Source organism: Bos grunniens, chromosome 15 (genome assembly GCF_055505025.1).
Source record: "Bos grunniens cultivar Pamir isolate PY7600 chromosome 15, Bosgru_T2T1.0, whole genome shotgun sequence".
Taxonomy (NCBI): Eukaryota; Metazoa; Chordata; class Mammalia; order Artiodactyla; family Bovidae; genus Bos; species Bos grunniens.
In genome coordinates this window covers 75,797,253-75,812,035 of record NC_141179.1, presented here as the reverse complement: position 1 = coordinate 75,812,035, position 14,783 = coordinate 75,797,253, and the positions used below count along the sequence as shown (strand labels likewise).

The 14,783-nt window shown below is 53.0% G+C and overlaps 1 protein-coding gene and 1 long non-coding RNA gene across 11 annotated transcripts in view; one reads left to right on the top strand and one right to left on the bottom strand.

Annotated features, from left to right (window-relative positions):
• The window catches only part of PRDM11 (PR/SET domain 11), a 97,367-nt gene that overhangs the window by 43,604 nt on the left and 38,980 nt on the right, over nucleotides 1-14,783 (bottom strand). For 5 of the 10 annotated variants that reach the window (XM_086338688.1, XM_086338695.1, XM_086338691.1 and 2 more), the window contains exons 2-4: nucleotides 11,787-11,911; nucleotides 11,336-11,439; nucleotides 10,495-10,757 (exon numbers count right to left, since the gene is read on the bottom strand). The exons of 1 other annotated variant lie outside the window; for it this stretch is intronic. In XM_086338688.1, coding sequence (XP_086194814.1) covers nucleotides 10,495-10,757; nucleotides 11,336-11,439; nucleotides 11,787-11,911 — 492 coding nt within the window. Of the gene's footprint in view, nucleotides 1-10,494; nucleotides 10,758-11,335; nucleotides 11,440-11,786; nucleotides 11,912-12,524; nucleotides 13,047-13,077; nucleotides 13,130-14,783 lie in introns of those variants that run through there. 4 more of the 10 variants (XM_086338687.1, XM_086338692.1, XM_086338694.1 and 1 more) reach the window with 4 other exon arrangements.
• LOC147358492 (uncharacterized) lies at nucleotides 13,177-14,628 on the top strand. The gene is made up of 2 exons (XR_015141696.1): nucleotides 13,177-13,845; nucleotides 14,495-14,628. It is a non-coding gene; the product is annotated as an uncharacterized LOC147358492 (long non-coding RNA).

The following is a 14,783-nucleotide window of genomic DNA, read 5'->3' as shown; positions in this document are numbered from 1 at the left end:
TCAAAACCTAGTTCAGGCTTAGAAGCAAGGACACCCCAGGAGCAATGTGCACATCTAGTGCCAGAGATTTGGTTTCTAGAGACTATTTCTCACTAAATCACGTTTGAGCTCCTAAGAGAGATGACTAGAACATCTTCTTTGGGACTTTCCTGGCAGTCCAATGGTTACAATGCTGTGCTTCCGCTGCAGGGGGCAAAGTTCAATTCCTGGTCAGGGAACTAAAGATCCTGCATGCCCTGTGTTGGGGCAAAAAAAAAAAAAAAAAAGACACAAAACTTTGCATGAGAAAGTAAGGAAACAGTAAAAGGACAAGAAGCCAGTCTGAATGGGTTTTTGCTGGCCAACTCTAGGGCAATTTAAAGCTCAAAACGCATAATGAGAGGAATGGACCATAGCACAATGAAGGAAAAAAACATCCGTGAGTCCATACTGGTAGTAAAAATAACCTTAAGGGATGGGGTGGGGGAGAAAGTTGAGCACTTCTTCGAAACAGAAGAATATTCAGTCGTAAGTGTAGAAGGAATGATTAAAAATCCTTTCAAGCCATGAAAAATAATTGATATAGGCAAGAATCACCAATAGTTCCTGAAAGCACTGAGTTAAAGGGAAGACAAACGGACATCACAGGCTCTCGCTAACTGCAGTGAGAGACACAACATACCCAGTGCCAAAAATCTATAACCTGAATCGATCGGGAGGAAACAATCGGGCAAATCTAAACTGTGGAAGGGTCTGCAAAGAACTGTCCTGAACTCTTCCAAAGTAGCAATACTGTGAACGAGAAACACAATCTGGGCAGCTGTTTCAGAATAAAGCAGACTAGTGAGACGTGACAACCAAATGCGATGTGTGATGCTTGAGTGGGTCCTGAATGGCGGAAAGACTATCCGGGCCACCACTCAGGGCAATTGGGAAAATCTGAATAAGGACTATAGTTGAGACAGTACTGTATCCTGAGTATAATAACTATACTCTGATTACATAGGACAGGGATCAACAAACTACCGCTGGCAGGTCAAATCCAACCCCTCATCTGTTTTCACAGCCTGTGAGTTAAGCATGGTTCTGCTTGTTTTTCATAACTGAAACCTTTTCCATATAATTTCATTTGTATGATTTTTAGAACTTATATAAATTCAAATTTCATTTGAAATTATACAGAATTCACATCAGTGTTTATAAATAAAGTTTTATTGGAACCCAGCGACACTTGCTCATTCATGTACTGTCTGTGAATGCTTTCACAGTACAACTGCAGAGCTGGATAATGGTGACAGACGCTGCATGGCCACGAAGCCTGATACCTGGAACTAGGTCTCAAATAGTTCAGGAAAAAAAAAAAAGAATGTGTGTGTGTGTGTGTGCGCGCCTGGAGGTAGCTATGCTGTGCTGTGTGGTGCTTAGTCATTCAGTTGTGTCTGACTCTTTGCAGTCCCATAGACTGTAACCCACCAGGCTCCTCTGTCCAGGCAAGAATACTGGAGTGGGTTGCCATTCCCTTCTCCAGGGGAGCTTCCCGACCCAGGGATCGAACCTGGGTCTCCTGCACTGCAGGCAGATTCTTTACCATCTGAGCCACCAGGGAAGTCAGGACATATAGAGAGAGACTGAAGCAATTGTTATAAAATGTTAGCAACAGGCGGGGCTAGATGCAGGGTGTGTGGCTCCTGATCATACAATTCTTATGCTTTTGCAGAGCTTGAAATTTCAGAATAAAGAGTAAATAAGCATGAAACTCAGTTGCTCAGATTCTCAAACATACCCAGAAGCCCGACCTGCTTCAAATGTGCATTCTTCCGTTCCTGGACCAGCCCGTTACTCTTCTCTTCCCTTCTCTGAGCCCTGCCCACCCCCAAGCCCGGTCAGACCTGCCTGCCTCCCCTGACGTCTTGCGCTGTTGCAACCATCTGCTCACACTTCATCTCTCCCATCAACCCGGGGGTTTTCAGATTCTGTTCTGGAGGGCGTGTCACAAGCCTTTGCACACCCAATCTTTTAAGTTTTAAAATAAATCTCCACTTTATGATGGAAGCTGAAATGGAAAACCCCGAAGTCACATTTCACGTCTGCTTCTCCCTAGAACAGTAGGAATCTGGCAGGCGGAGAGACCAGCTGACAGTAGGGGAGCGATCCCACCGCACGGTGTCCTCTTTAAAAGGGGCCCTGGGAAGCCTCCCGCCCAGGATCCACCCGGAGAAGCAGGCCTCCTCGGGAGCTACCTGCAACTTCTTACGCTATGGCCAGAAAGCACTGGTAGCCGAGTCAGCTTGCCTCTTCCCAGTGGCCGCCAAATTTGGAACCTCTATAGCTAAAAGTGCACACACAGGTCATCATGGTATGCATTTTTAGCCTCATTCCTGGCTCCATTTAGGATCTCCACCCTTGTTTTTCTTTCTTCTCTCTCTCCCAGTTTTAATATGCTATCGTGTTATATTTTATAGATCCTGCTAGGCTGCCCTAAATCCCTTCTGGAACCAGACTGGGCCTCAGTGAAACATTTAAATAGAAACCCTGTGCTGGACTCCTCTTTCTTCTGCCTCTTTCCGAAACCACATGACTGCCTGGTACTCCCCAGGCACCTCATGCCTGCAGCATCGTCTCCAGCCTGTAGTGTCTGAGGGCAGCCTGGCAAGCCTGGCAATGATTTATGGAGTCTGTATATTTCCAGGGAGATGAGAAAGTAGAGGAAGGGGCATTTCTTTTCCAAACATCCAGAAGTGAAGGCAAAACTCCTTCCTAGGGACTTCCTGGTGGTGCAGTGGATGGGAGCCCACCCCCGTGCAGAGGACATAGGTTTGATCCCTAGTACGGGAGGATTCCACATACTGCAGAGCACCTGGGCCCATGTGCCACGACTACTGAGCCTATGTACTACAGCTACTGATGCCAGCATGCCCAGGAGCCCACACGCTGAAACTACTGAGCCTGTGCGCTGTAACTACTGAAGCCTGGGCACCTAGAGTCCGTGCTACACAATAAGCCACCACAATAAGCCCGCACGCTGCAACCAAGAGTGGCTCCTGCTCCCGGCAACTACAGAGGCCTGGAGCAGCAACGAAGACCCAGTGCAGCCGAAAATAATAAATAAAACTCCCCCCGAGGAGGTCAGGCCTTGAAGGAGAGATAGAAAGTGGAGATGGCCGTTTGGTTCATCTCAATCTAGGCCCCACACCTCCATCACACTGTAGCCAATGGGACCAGCTTGCCTCCACGCTGAGGTGAGATGGAGAGGAACCTTGTACTGGGCTGGAAGGATGAGAGGAAGAAAGTCAACCGAGGCCAGGAGGCAGGAATAGGCCAGACAAGTATGGGAGGAGGAGAGGACCAGGAGGCTGAATGAGAGAGTGGGTTCTAGAGTCAGACTGCTCAGGTTCGACTCTCAGCTCAGTTACTCAGTAGCTGTTCAGCTGTGTGCAGAATGACTTCTCCTCTCCAGGCCTCAGGCTTCTCAGCAGAGTAATGGTTAGACTAATACCTGCTTCACAAGGGCATCGCTAGGATCAAATAGGATCATGATGTGAAGTGTCGAGCACAGAGCCAGATACATAGTGGGCCCTCAATAAACATAAACGGCTATGGTTATCCTTAGAGCACCACCATTGCTTCCACTGAGACTCTACATACTGAGTTATGGGAGGAAATGTGTTGTGTTGGATGGAGGCCAGGGCTTTGGAAGGCAGGCAGAAGGTCAAGAACAGACAAGATCAAGTATGGCTTTGGGACAGGATCTGACACGTGAATGCAGTTTACTCAGGAAGTGGGGCTTCTAGATCCTGGTCCAAAATTGGGGCCATGGTTCAGGCCATTTGTCCTTTCTCACACCACTGAGCCAACCCATCGTTTGAGCAAGCTGTTCCTCATTCCTGCTTTGCCCCAGCTGAGGCCCCAGTTGAGAACACACACACCCACCCACACAGGCACTGCTCAAGCCATTTTGTACTTCTGTTCTCTCCAGGCCTTCAACACCTCTCGTGTCCCTGGATCACAAAAGTCAAAGTCTCCATGTGGTATGGTGACCTCCAGCCACACCGTCCCTACACCCATGCCGGTGGCACAGCTCAGAGGCCCTTGGGAGGAACCTCCAAGGAAGCAACATAGCTGCCTCTGGCCACGCCCCTAACTGAGGGCCACGCCCACCCTTGACAGGAAGAGCTGGTCTAGGACCAGGCTGCAAACTCCAGACCTTGCTATTCTCCCTTTTCTTTAGACCCAAGACCCATGCCAGGCCATGAACCTGGGGAAGATGCCTGCTTTAGAGATCCCAAGCTTGCCTGGCTGGGACGTCCCAGGAGTAGACTCTGGTGGGAAAGAAAGGGATCTCCCCTAGCCCTTCCCTGGGTATGAGATTTTCTCCCCTGAGACTTTCCCACAGGCTGAGAAGGCATCGGCCTCCTCTACTGAACTCCTACCCATCCTTCAAAACCCATCCCCAATCTGCCCAGCCAAAACCGACTCCTCTTCTCCCCGCCCCTCCTGTCTACTGCACACCACGACTACCAGCAACGCCCTGGGCTGGGAACAGGCCTCCCGCCTCATCTCCCTTGGCCCCTGCTGCCCATGGCGGGACCACAGACTCTGTAAGAGCAGAGAGCAAACTTCGTGCATTTCTGTTACCTCTAGAGCTTCCTGTGCAGTACCTAGTACATGGGAGTTGCTCTATGAGGCTGAATTGAATAATTGAATTTAATCACACAACCACACATGTCTTCCCACGAAGGAACTCCTTAAAGCCCCAGGCATCACACATCCTATCTTTGAAGGAACCCAAGGTCTGCCAGGTACTATCTACAGGAGCTGGGGGTCGCTTACTGAACCTCTTCAGTCCCAGCACCCTCCATCTGAAGGGCAGCCACCTCCACCTGCGGGACCATCTTGAGGAAGAATGAGGTAAACACCTGGCATATAATAATTGATCAATGAGCAGCCAGACTTTGAAAACAAGCTGATCATCCTTGCTGGCTTCCCCTCCTCTCCTCCTACTCACACCTCAATCCACAGCAAGGTGGCAGCAACCGTCCCTGCCAAGAATACCAGGACCTGTGTGCCCCCCGAGCCAATGGGCTCTCGAGCCTCAAGCTTCTCGCCCTCTGCCCATCCCTTCCCAGGGCTTCGGCTGCATAAGTTTATATGCTTGGCTTTCCCCCCTAGGCTGCAGACCCACACACACCAATGTGCCTTGGGACAGCTCCATCTGGGCATCTCCTGGGCACCTCCACCTCTCCCCCAACCCCAGCCTGAACTCACTTTCTCCTCTGTCTCAAGATACCTCTCTCCACCTCTCCACATACTTTAGCAGCCATCCCCTCCCAAACACATAAGTTCACTGGATTAGAGTCCCACTACTGCTACAATGGAAGAAATATCAGTCACCTCAGCTACGCAGATGACACCAGCCTCATGGCAGAGAGTGAAGAGGAACTAAAGAGCCTCTTGATGAAAGTGAAAGAGCAGAGTGAAAAAGTTGGCTTAAAGCTCAACATTCAGAAAACGAAGATCATGGCATCTGGTCCCATCACTTCATGGGAAATAGATGGGGAAACAGTGGAAACAGTGTCAGACTTTATTTTTTGGGTCTCCAAAATCACTGCAGATGGTGATTGCAGTCATGAAATTAAAAGATGCTTACTCCTTGGAAGGAAAGCTATGACCAACCTAGATAGCATATTCAAAAGCAGAGACATTACTTTGCCAACAAAGGTCCGTCTAGTCAAGGCTATGGTTTTTCCTGTGGTCATGTATGGATATGAAAGTTGGACTGTGAAGAAAGCTGAGTGCCGAAGAATTGATGCTTTTGAACTGTGATGTTGGAGAAGACTCTTGAGAGTCCCTTGGACTGCAAGGAGATCCAACCAGTCTGTTCTAAAGGAGATCAGCCCTGGGTGTTCTTTGGAAGGAATGATGCTAAAGCTGAAACTCCAGTACTTTGGCTACCTCATGCAAAGAGTTGACTCATTGGAAAAGACTCTGATGCTGGGAGGGATTGGGGGCAGGAGAAGGGGACGACAGAGGATGAGATGGCTGGATGGCATCACTGACTCAGTGGACGTGAGTCTGGGTGAACTCCAGGAGTTGGTGATGGACAGGGAGGCCTGGCGTGCTGCAATTCATGGGGTCGCAAAGAGTCGGACACGACTGAGTGACTGAACTGAACTGAACTGACTGCTATAACAAATGGCCACAAACACAATGGCTAAAACAATCAAATGTGTTTTGCTTTTCTGGAAGTAAGGAATCCTAAAATCAGGTGTTGGCAGGGCTGAGTGTTTTTCAAAAGGCATGAGGGAAGAATCTGTTTCCTGGCCTTTCCTAGTTTCTGGAGGCGCCTGCGTGCCTTGGCTCCTGGCTCCTTCCCTATCTTCATGGCCAGCAGGACAGCATCTTCCAGTGTCTTCTTTCTGACGCTGCCTCTCCTGCCCTCCTCTTATAAAGACGCTTGTAACTGCACTGGTACCACCCATGTAACCCAAGACAATTTCTCCATCTCAAAATCCTTAACTTGATCACATGCGCAGTCCCTTTTACCATATAAGATAACACATTCACAGGGTCCAGGGGAAGAACCTGGCCATCTTTGGAGAATCATCATTTGATCAACTATAGCTAACTCCCTTCATCAGCTCCAAATCTCTAAGACAGTCCTCAAGGGACAGAAAAAACATTGACCTACCACCTCTCCACATCAAATGTCTCCATGTGAACCCTCTCAGGCAACATAAAAGCTTACCCATCATGCCTATTTCTACTGTATATTCAGACAGACTTCCTCCACTGGGTTTTTTAAGGAAGTTAAAGTCTCATTAACAAACTCCCTTAGGGACTTCCATGGTGATCCAATGGATAAGAATCCATCTACCAATGCAGGGAACATGGGTTTGATCCCTGGCCCAGGAAGATCCCACACGTCACTAGCAACTAAGCCCGTGCACCACAACCACGAAGCCAACGCACCTAGAGCCTGTGTCCCACAAGCCACCGTCATGAGAAGCCTGCGCATCGCAACTAGAGAATAGCCCTCGCTCGCCCCAACTAGAGAAAGCCCACATGCAGCAGTGAATGTGGTTCATTCATTCACCCAGTGAACAACACAGTCAAAAATAATTAACTTAAAATATAACCAAGGAAACCTAAGTAAAGTTAACCTGTGTCTGAGACTTAGAAGCCAACTCAGATGCATGTGTCTGAATAAAGGGCACCCCACTTTAAAAAATACAAAAACCTCCTTAACCCCAGTCTTCCCTTAGCCATCACCCTTCCTATGTCTCTCCTCCACTTCTTACTTCTCATCAAACTTCTGAAAGGTGACTAAACCAGTCACCTCCATTCTAATGAGGTTCTTATTTCATTACTCTTCTTCAGGATTTCTCAACTCCCATCTATTGACAAGCGAGGCCACACCACTCTTTGTTGTAGGAGGCTGCCCTGTGTATTATCAAAGGTTTAGCAACATCCCCGGCTTCCCTGGTAGCTCAGACAGTAAAGAATCTGCCTGCAATGCAGGAGACCCAGGTTCGATCCCTGGGTCGGGAAGATCCCTTGGAGAAGGAAATGGCAATCCACTTTAGTATTCTTGTCTGGAGAATCCCATGAACAGAGGAGCCTGGTGGGCTACAATCCATGGGGTTGCAAAGAGTCGGACACAACTGAGTGACTTTCACTTTTGCTGGCCTCTTCCTTCTAGATCCCAAGTTGTGATGGCCAAAAAATGTCTCCAGATATTTACAAATATCCCAGAAAGGGGTGAGGAGGTATAAATTGCCCCAGGTTGGCAACCGTGGTCTTATAGTATCAGCTCTTGCTAAAATCACCAGTGACTTCCCCGGCACTAAGTCCAGTGGGTACTTTTGAGCCCTTTCCTCACTTGGCTTCTCAGCCCAGTTGGACACTGCTGGACATTCCGGCCATCCCACCTCTCAGGCAGCTCTTGCTGTGTCTCCCGTGCAGATCAAGCTCCCCTTCTGGACCGTTCACTGTTGAAGTTCCTCAAAGCTTAGCCCGTAGGCTTCTCCACCTCCCACTCAGCCCGTTCTCCCTGGGTGCTGCCCTCCAGCCCTCTGGCCCCACTGACCACTTAGGCACAGGTGACTCAGGAAGTGACATTTCTAGATCTCCTTTCCAAGATCCCAACCCATAATCTAACTTCCTAGTTGGTATCACCACTTGGATATCTTGACATCACTCCAAGCTCAACAAGCCCCCAAAACCAAAATCAGGATCTTCCCCTCAACCCAGTCTCCTTCTGGTGTTCTCCATTTCTCACAGAAAGACACCATTCCTGACCTGGAGGCAGAAGAACACCGCAGGAGTTGTTCTTGATACTTCCCTCTCCCTTACTTAGGCCAGTCTCTTTCCAAGTCAGATCTCCCTCACCTTGGAAATATCCACAAAGCAGTTCACTTGTCTCTATGTCTCTGCCCACCCAAGCCCAAGCCTCCACCATCGCTGACTTAGAGAATGACCACATCCCTCTGACTGGGGTGCAGATGCTCATTCTTTTATCTATTTATTGGCCACAATGCTCAATATGTGGCATCTTAATTCCCTGACCAGGGATTGAACTCAGGCCCCCCTGCACTGGAAGGCAGAATCTTAACCACTGGACCACCAGGGAAGCCCCCTGGATGTCCATTCTTGACCAATGCCCCTACCCCATCAGTTCTGCAGCCTGCAGTCAGACTCACCTTTTTAAAACATAAATGAAAGTCCCTCATTGTTCTTAAAATGGAGAACAGAAGTCCCAGTCTGGCCTGCTGGGACCTACATGGCCACGTCTGTCTCTTCCAGATCCCTGGGTTTTCGGCACTCCAAGCGCAGTGGCCTTCCAGGTGGGCACACACGCCACGGTCTCTCTTGCCACAGGACTGTTGCTCATACTGCCCCGTCCATCCTGACAGTCCTCATGATCGTCACTCGGTAGGAATTCTCTTCCTTCAATCACAGCTCAGCTATTAGGAAGCCTTACCTGACTTCTGGCCACATCAAATCCCTTTGTTGATCACTTTTCTCCTAGCCTCCCTGTCTCTTCATTACCTTTCAGAGTCATCATTTTACATTTACTTATCTTATTCTTTAGTTCATCTTCCCACGGTAAACTCTATGAGGGCAGCACTCATGTCTGATCTGGTCCACCATTGTGTCCCCAGAGTCAGCCCAGTACTTGGAACACAGGAGACCCTCATAAATGGTTAAGGAATGATTTTCCTACTTGTCCCATGTCCCCCTCATCTCTGTACAAGTTTGATGCCTGAAATTCCTTTTCAAATCTGAAAATCCCTCTTCTTCATCTTTACATCCTGTCCATCAACAAATCTTAGGAATTTTCCTCTTTAAATGTCTCTCAAATGTCCCCACCTCTAGCACCTGAATTTAAGCTGCTATCTTTCCTTATGTGAATCTCCACTCCAGCCTTTGACCCAGAATCCCACTTCTCCATTCTGCAACCTTCCAGGTCACACTTCTGTCTGAAATGTTCCGATGGCTTACCTGGCCCGCAGGATGAAGGGCGTACTTTCACGGTCTATGGAACGCAGCGTGATCTGGCCCCAGCTCCCTCCCCGGCTGATTCTTGCCTCTCTGCCTCTCAGGCTCACTGCTGCTGTCCTACCAGACTTCCTGGGGTCCCTCTCTCTCAGCTCTTCTGTCTACAGGGAGCAATTTTTCATCCCCCTGTGACTAACTGCTACTCATTCTTTAAGTCTCAGATCAAAGGAACTCTTGCCCAAACCCCTTAAGTAGGCCAAGAACAATAACAGCAATAGCTGATATTCACTGCACGCTTGCTAGAGGCGAGCACGATTCTAAGAACTTTGCAGCGTCGACGCATTTCATCTTCACCATCAGTTACGATTATCCTGTCGCAGAGAGGTTCAATGACTGGTCCAAGGTCACATTAGATAGTAACTAGCAAACCTGGCTGACATAATGAATGCGGGCTCCAGGCCCCAAATTCCAGAGCACTGTGAACGCTGCTGTCTCCCTAGAACATCTTGTATTCTCTCTTAAGCCGCAACTGTCATATGTGAATGTATTTGTTCACTGCCCGCTCCCCCCACCAGACGGTCCACTCACTGAGGGCAGAGATTGTGCCTGTCTTGTTGGAGGCTTTACCTCCAGCTCTGGATTTTACTGCTTTTTTAGCTGAATGTCATGCTCTGCATCCCCACAGCCCCCAGCCCCAGGTCATCCACTCCAGAGGAGGGCTTGGGGAAACCCTTTGTAAATGTCATACAATGGTCCTCCAGAAACACACCGGAGGATTCAGGGAGAAATCGCTCCACTGACGATTCTGCAGACTACTGACAGAGGCGGCTCCTCCGAATGGCCCTCAGCCACCAAGGGTCACAGGGGCAAAGGGACAGCAAGATCCATCATCCACTTGTCCAGCAGTGATGGCAGAAAAGCTCTGGGACCAGGCTGGGCCAGCATATGGCTCCCCCTGCTGGTTTCCTTCCATGTTCGCGGCACCCTTTACCGAGGCACAGCCCAGGAGACACTCACCAGCCACGAGAAGAAGCCAGCTGATTTGTCCTGGGTGGAGATCTGCCCCTCATAGGGGCCGAAGATGCGGCCCTTGGGGATGACCTCATTTATGCAACGCACATCATTCTCCCCACTGGCTTCCTTGACCACCTCCATGCCCTGGGGGATGGTGAGGGCGGCCCGGTCTGGGATGCCCACGGGCACCGGCGTGTCAGACACAAACACTGGGGGACCGTGGTTCGGGCACTCATCCACAAAGTACTCCTGGCAGGACTCACAGACTGCAGGGATGGAAAGAGGAAAGAGCGCTTCAGTTGTTGCAGAGGGAGAGAGCCCCATGAGGTGGCTGAGGGGCTGATGAGAAACCCACCCTGAGCACAGTGTAGACCAGTGGCAAGCACACAGCGTGAGACTCACGAGTCCCAGCCCTGGCTCCACCCCCAGAGCCACAGGCCCCTGCATCTTCAGTAGCCATACCCCACCCGCCTCCCTGGCGACTCAAGGGGTACACCTGTCAATGCCAAGGAAGCCACTAGCCCCCTTTGTTTCAAATTTGAAACAACAGAAGAAAGCCCATGACTGGAGTCAGATGGGTGTGCATCTGTGAGCCGGGGGAGCTGAGCCAGGAGATCCTTAACCCTCACCAAACCTACCAGTGTCCTCCCCTGGAGAATGGGACCAAATAATAGACAGCTCAGCGGTAAGGGTGAGGATTCACTGAGGCAAGGACCTGTGTCTTATGTACACAATAGGTGAGTGCCTATCGTCAGAGTTGCCTCTGCAAATCCCCTAAGCAGAGATGGGGTGGGGGTGGGGGCGATGGTCAGCGTGGTCAGGAATAGCCCCAAGCTCCACTTACACCAGAAGTCCACTTGCTGGAAGCTTTTGGGCATGATGAGGTCACGTTTTCCCTTCAGTTTCCTGGGCTCCACTTCCATGACCGAGGGGTCTGATCTCCTAGAGCTGGCCAGGACAGGGGCCAGTAGAGAAAGCACAAAGCCATCAGAGTGAGAGGCTGGTGGGCAGAGAAGCCAAGAACTTGGCCCAAAGGCCACAAGGATGGGGCAGGTAGAGGAACCCCAGGCAGCCTGCTCGTCTGATGCAGCAGATAGTAGAAAGACAGGGGTCCTGAGACCTGGGTTCAGGCCTTCTTGGGTCACTGCTTGGGTTTTTCTAGAGCCCGTGCCCACCCCTGGTCCTAGGAGTTGCCCAGAGGAGGGCAAGAGAGAGCTCTCTTCCCAGGGTCTCCAATCAACCCAGCCGGGCGATGCCCCCCTTCTCCCTCGCCTGTCCCCACACTGGGGCCTCACCAGGGCTGGCCACACTCCTGGTCCCGGAGCGGAGAGCAGACCTCCGTCTTCACCACTGTCACCATCTCCCCCACCGCCGCCTTGGTCTGTGCCAAGCACTCCTTCATGTTCTCAGTCATTCTGTCCTGGGGGCGCGAAGGCAGGACGAGCGCAGGAAGAGGATCAAAGAGACAGGGGAAGAGGGGTGAGTGGCGAGAGGGCAAGCGGGGGGTCCCATGGAGTCTGGTTACCCTCCCTGCCATCCCTAGAGGAAGCGCTTGAGAACACAGACAACAAAAACAGCTGTAGCCGGGCCAAGAGGAAATGCCATTTCTACCCCGGGCTGGTCCTGGGGACGACTGGAGCCACCAGCCCCATGGGGTCAGGGGCCGGGAGGAGCTCAGGCCAGGAGGCAGGGCTTCGAAGCACAGCCTGGACCCCAAGCCCAGAGGGCAAAGGGTATGAGGGACCCATAGGAGCCTCCGCACAAAACTTTGCAGCGTGGGGAAACAGGGGGGGGATCCGCTCAAGTCCAGTGGGGGCCAAAGCGGGGCAGGCAGATGAAATGGGCCCTGAGCGCCTGGCTGCAGAGCCCCTCACCCAGGGCTGCCAGGGAATGCAGCCAGGCACGCTTTGCCAGCTCAGAGCAGGTACAGGCGGGGCCTGGTTTGAGGGGGTGGGGGGGTCCCCGCGTGGGCGGCCCTGACTCCAAGCCCCACCCAGCTCTCTCTAGGGGAGTCTCCCTAGCCCGCAGCTTACCGCCCTCCTCCACCACCGCGCTGGGCTTCAGCCCCTCCCTTGGCACCCCAGGGTCCTCATGCCAAGCCCGGGGACACTCTTCGGGTCAGGGCAGCGCTCAGCTCGGGCTGCGAGCGCGCTCGGCCCCGGGACTGGGCGAGCAGCGTGTGTGACTCACTACCCGGGGCCCCGCTGGCCACACCCCTGCTCCTCTGCTAATCAGCCCCCTGCTCCCCACCGGGGCCCCAAAGCCGCCGGCAGCGGGGAGGGGTGTGGGGAGACGTGCCGGCCTGCCCCCTTCTCCGAGCCGGCGGGGACGTGTTGGAGGGGGGCCGCGGGGAGGGGGGCGCGGGCGGCCCGGGTCCGGCCGAACCGCCCCGCCCCAGCCTCCCCCCACCACCCCCGGTCCCCCGGGCACCCCCGCCCCCGGAGCTCGCGGGTCGTCCCACCAACGGGTCCGGCGGGGAAAGTGTGAGACGCTGCGATTTGGCCCGCGCGGCGCACCGGCCGGGCGCAGGGGCGGCGCTGGGGACCGGGAAGGGCGCGGGCTCGCCCTCCGCCGCCTCTCACCAACCTTCGCGGCGGGGCGCTCCCGGGCCGGCCCGGCCCTGCCCGGCGCCCGCCCCCCGCCCGCCCGCCGGGCCCGGCATTCCTTGCGGGGGCATGTGGCTTCTTGCCGGCCCCGGGGGCACGTAGCTGGCTGGCGGCCGGGAGGGGGGCGCGCGGGGAGAGGGAGGAAGCGGGCGCTCGGGAGGGCCCCCCCCCACTCCCCGCCTGGGAGGGATTCCAGCCCCTCCCGCGGGGCTCGGCCCCCACGCGGGCTGGGGGGCGCCCGGCGGGGCGTCTGGGGAGGACGAGAGCGCCTCGTGGCCCGCCGCGGGTCCCCCCCACCCCCAGCCTCCGCAGCCCACTCTGCACGGCCTACGGCACGGCCAGAGAGACGCCGCCGACACTCAAGTTGCCCAGCCACGCACCGCAAGCCCGCCCCTTCCCCACCTGCGCGGCATCGGGTGGCGACCCGCATCTGCGAAGGGCCTCACGCCAGGATCTTGGCTGGCCAACCAAATGGCCCCCAGCCGCCAGTGATGGTGGCAGGGGTTGTGGGGGGAGGTGGGGCGGTGGTCACCGAGGCAGGAACCTGGGGCTGGAAGTGTGTCAAGTGACTCGCCCAAGGTCACACAAGCCATTCGTGGTGACGTCCTCACTGGAGCCTGGGGCCTCCTCTGAGTTCATTGGAAACAGGAGGACCCCCAAAGGTAAACGTCTTGTCTGGACTGGTTCACTTCTATGCCACAACCTCAGCCCATTCTTCCAGAAGGATCATTGAAATCACCAATCCCAGGTGGGTTCTGGATTGCAGGGTGAACCCAATGCAATTTCAAGGGATCCCTGAATACCCCTGCTCTGAGGCTCACTTCTCAACTGGATGGACAACATGCACACACAACACATTCTGAGCCAGTTAGTCTAGAGTTTAGGAGTCTGGGCCCCCAGCATCCACCGCTGCTGCTGCTGCTAAGTCACTTCAGTCGTGTCCGACTCTGTGGGACCCCATAGACGGCAGGCTCCCGTCCCTGGGATTCTCCAGGCAAGAACACTGGAGTGGGTTGCCATTTCCTTCTCCAATGCATGAAACTGAAAGTGAAGTCGCTCAGCCGTGCCCGACTCTTAGTGACCCCATGGACTGCAGCCTACCAGGCTCCTCCATCCATGGGATTTTCCAGGCAAGAGTACTGGAGTGGGGTGCCATTGCCTTCTCTGCTGCCTGTGTTCAAACCCCTGTGACTGGCTGTGGGACCCTGAGCAGGTGTTAAGGACTCAATGTTCTTCAACGTGCCTATATTTGGAGAGAGGGCCTGTAAGGAGGTGATAAGTTTAAATGAGATCATATGGATGGGGCCCCAGTCTAATAGGGTTGGTGCCCTTTAAGAAGAGGAAGAGACACCAGAGTGCTCTTCCTCTCGCTCCCTCCTTCTCTCTCTCTGCACCAGGTAAGGGCAGTGGGAAGGTAACTGTCTGCAAGCCAAGAAGAGAGCCTTCACCAGGAACCAAATGAGCCAGCACCTAGATCTTGGACTTCCCAGCCTCCTGAACTGTGAGAAATAAATGTTTGCTGTTTAAGACACCAGTTTATGACATTTTGTTATAACAGCCTGAGCTAAGACAGTGGGTTTTCTAACTTCTCTGTGCTCCCATTTCTTCATTGGGAAAATGTGGCAAGTATTAGGTTCTATCACAAACATCTCTGTGTTAAATGGACGGAGACGAAATTGGAGGGAT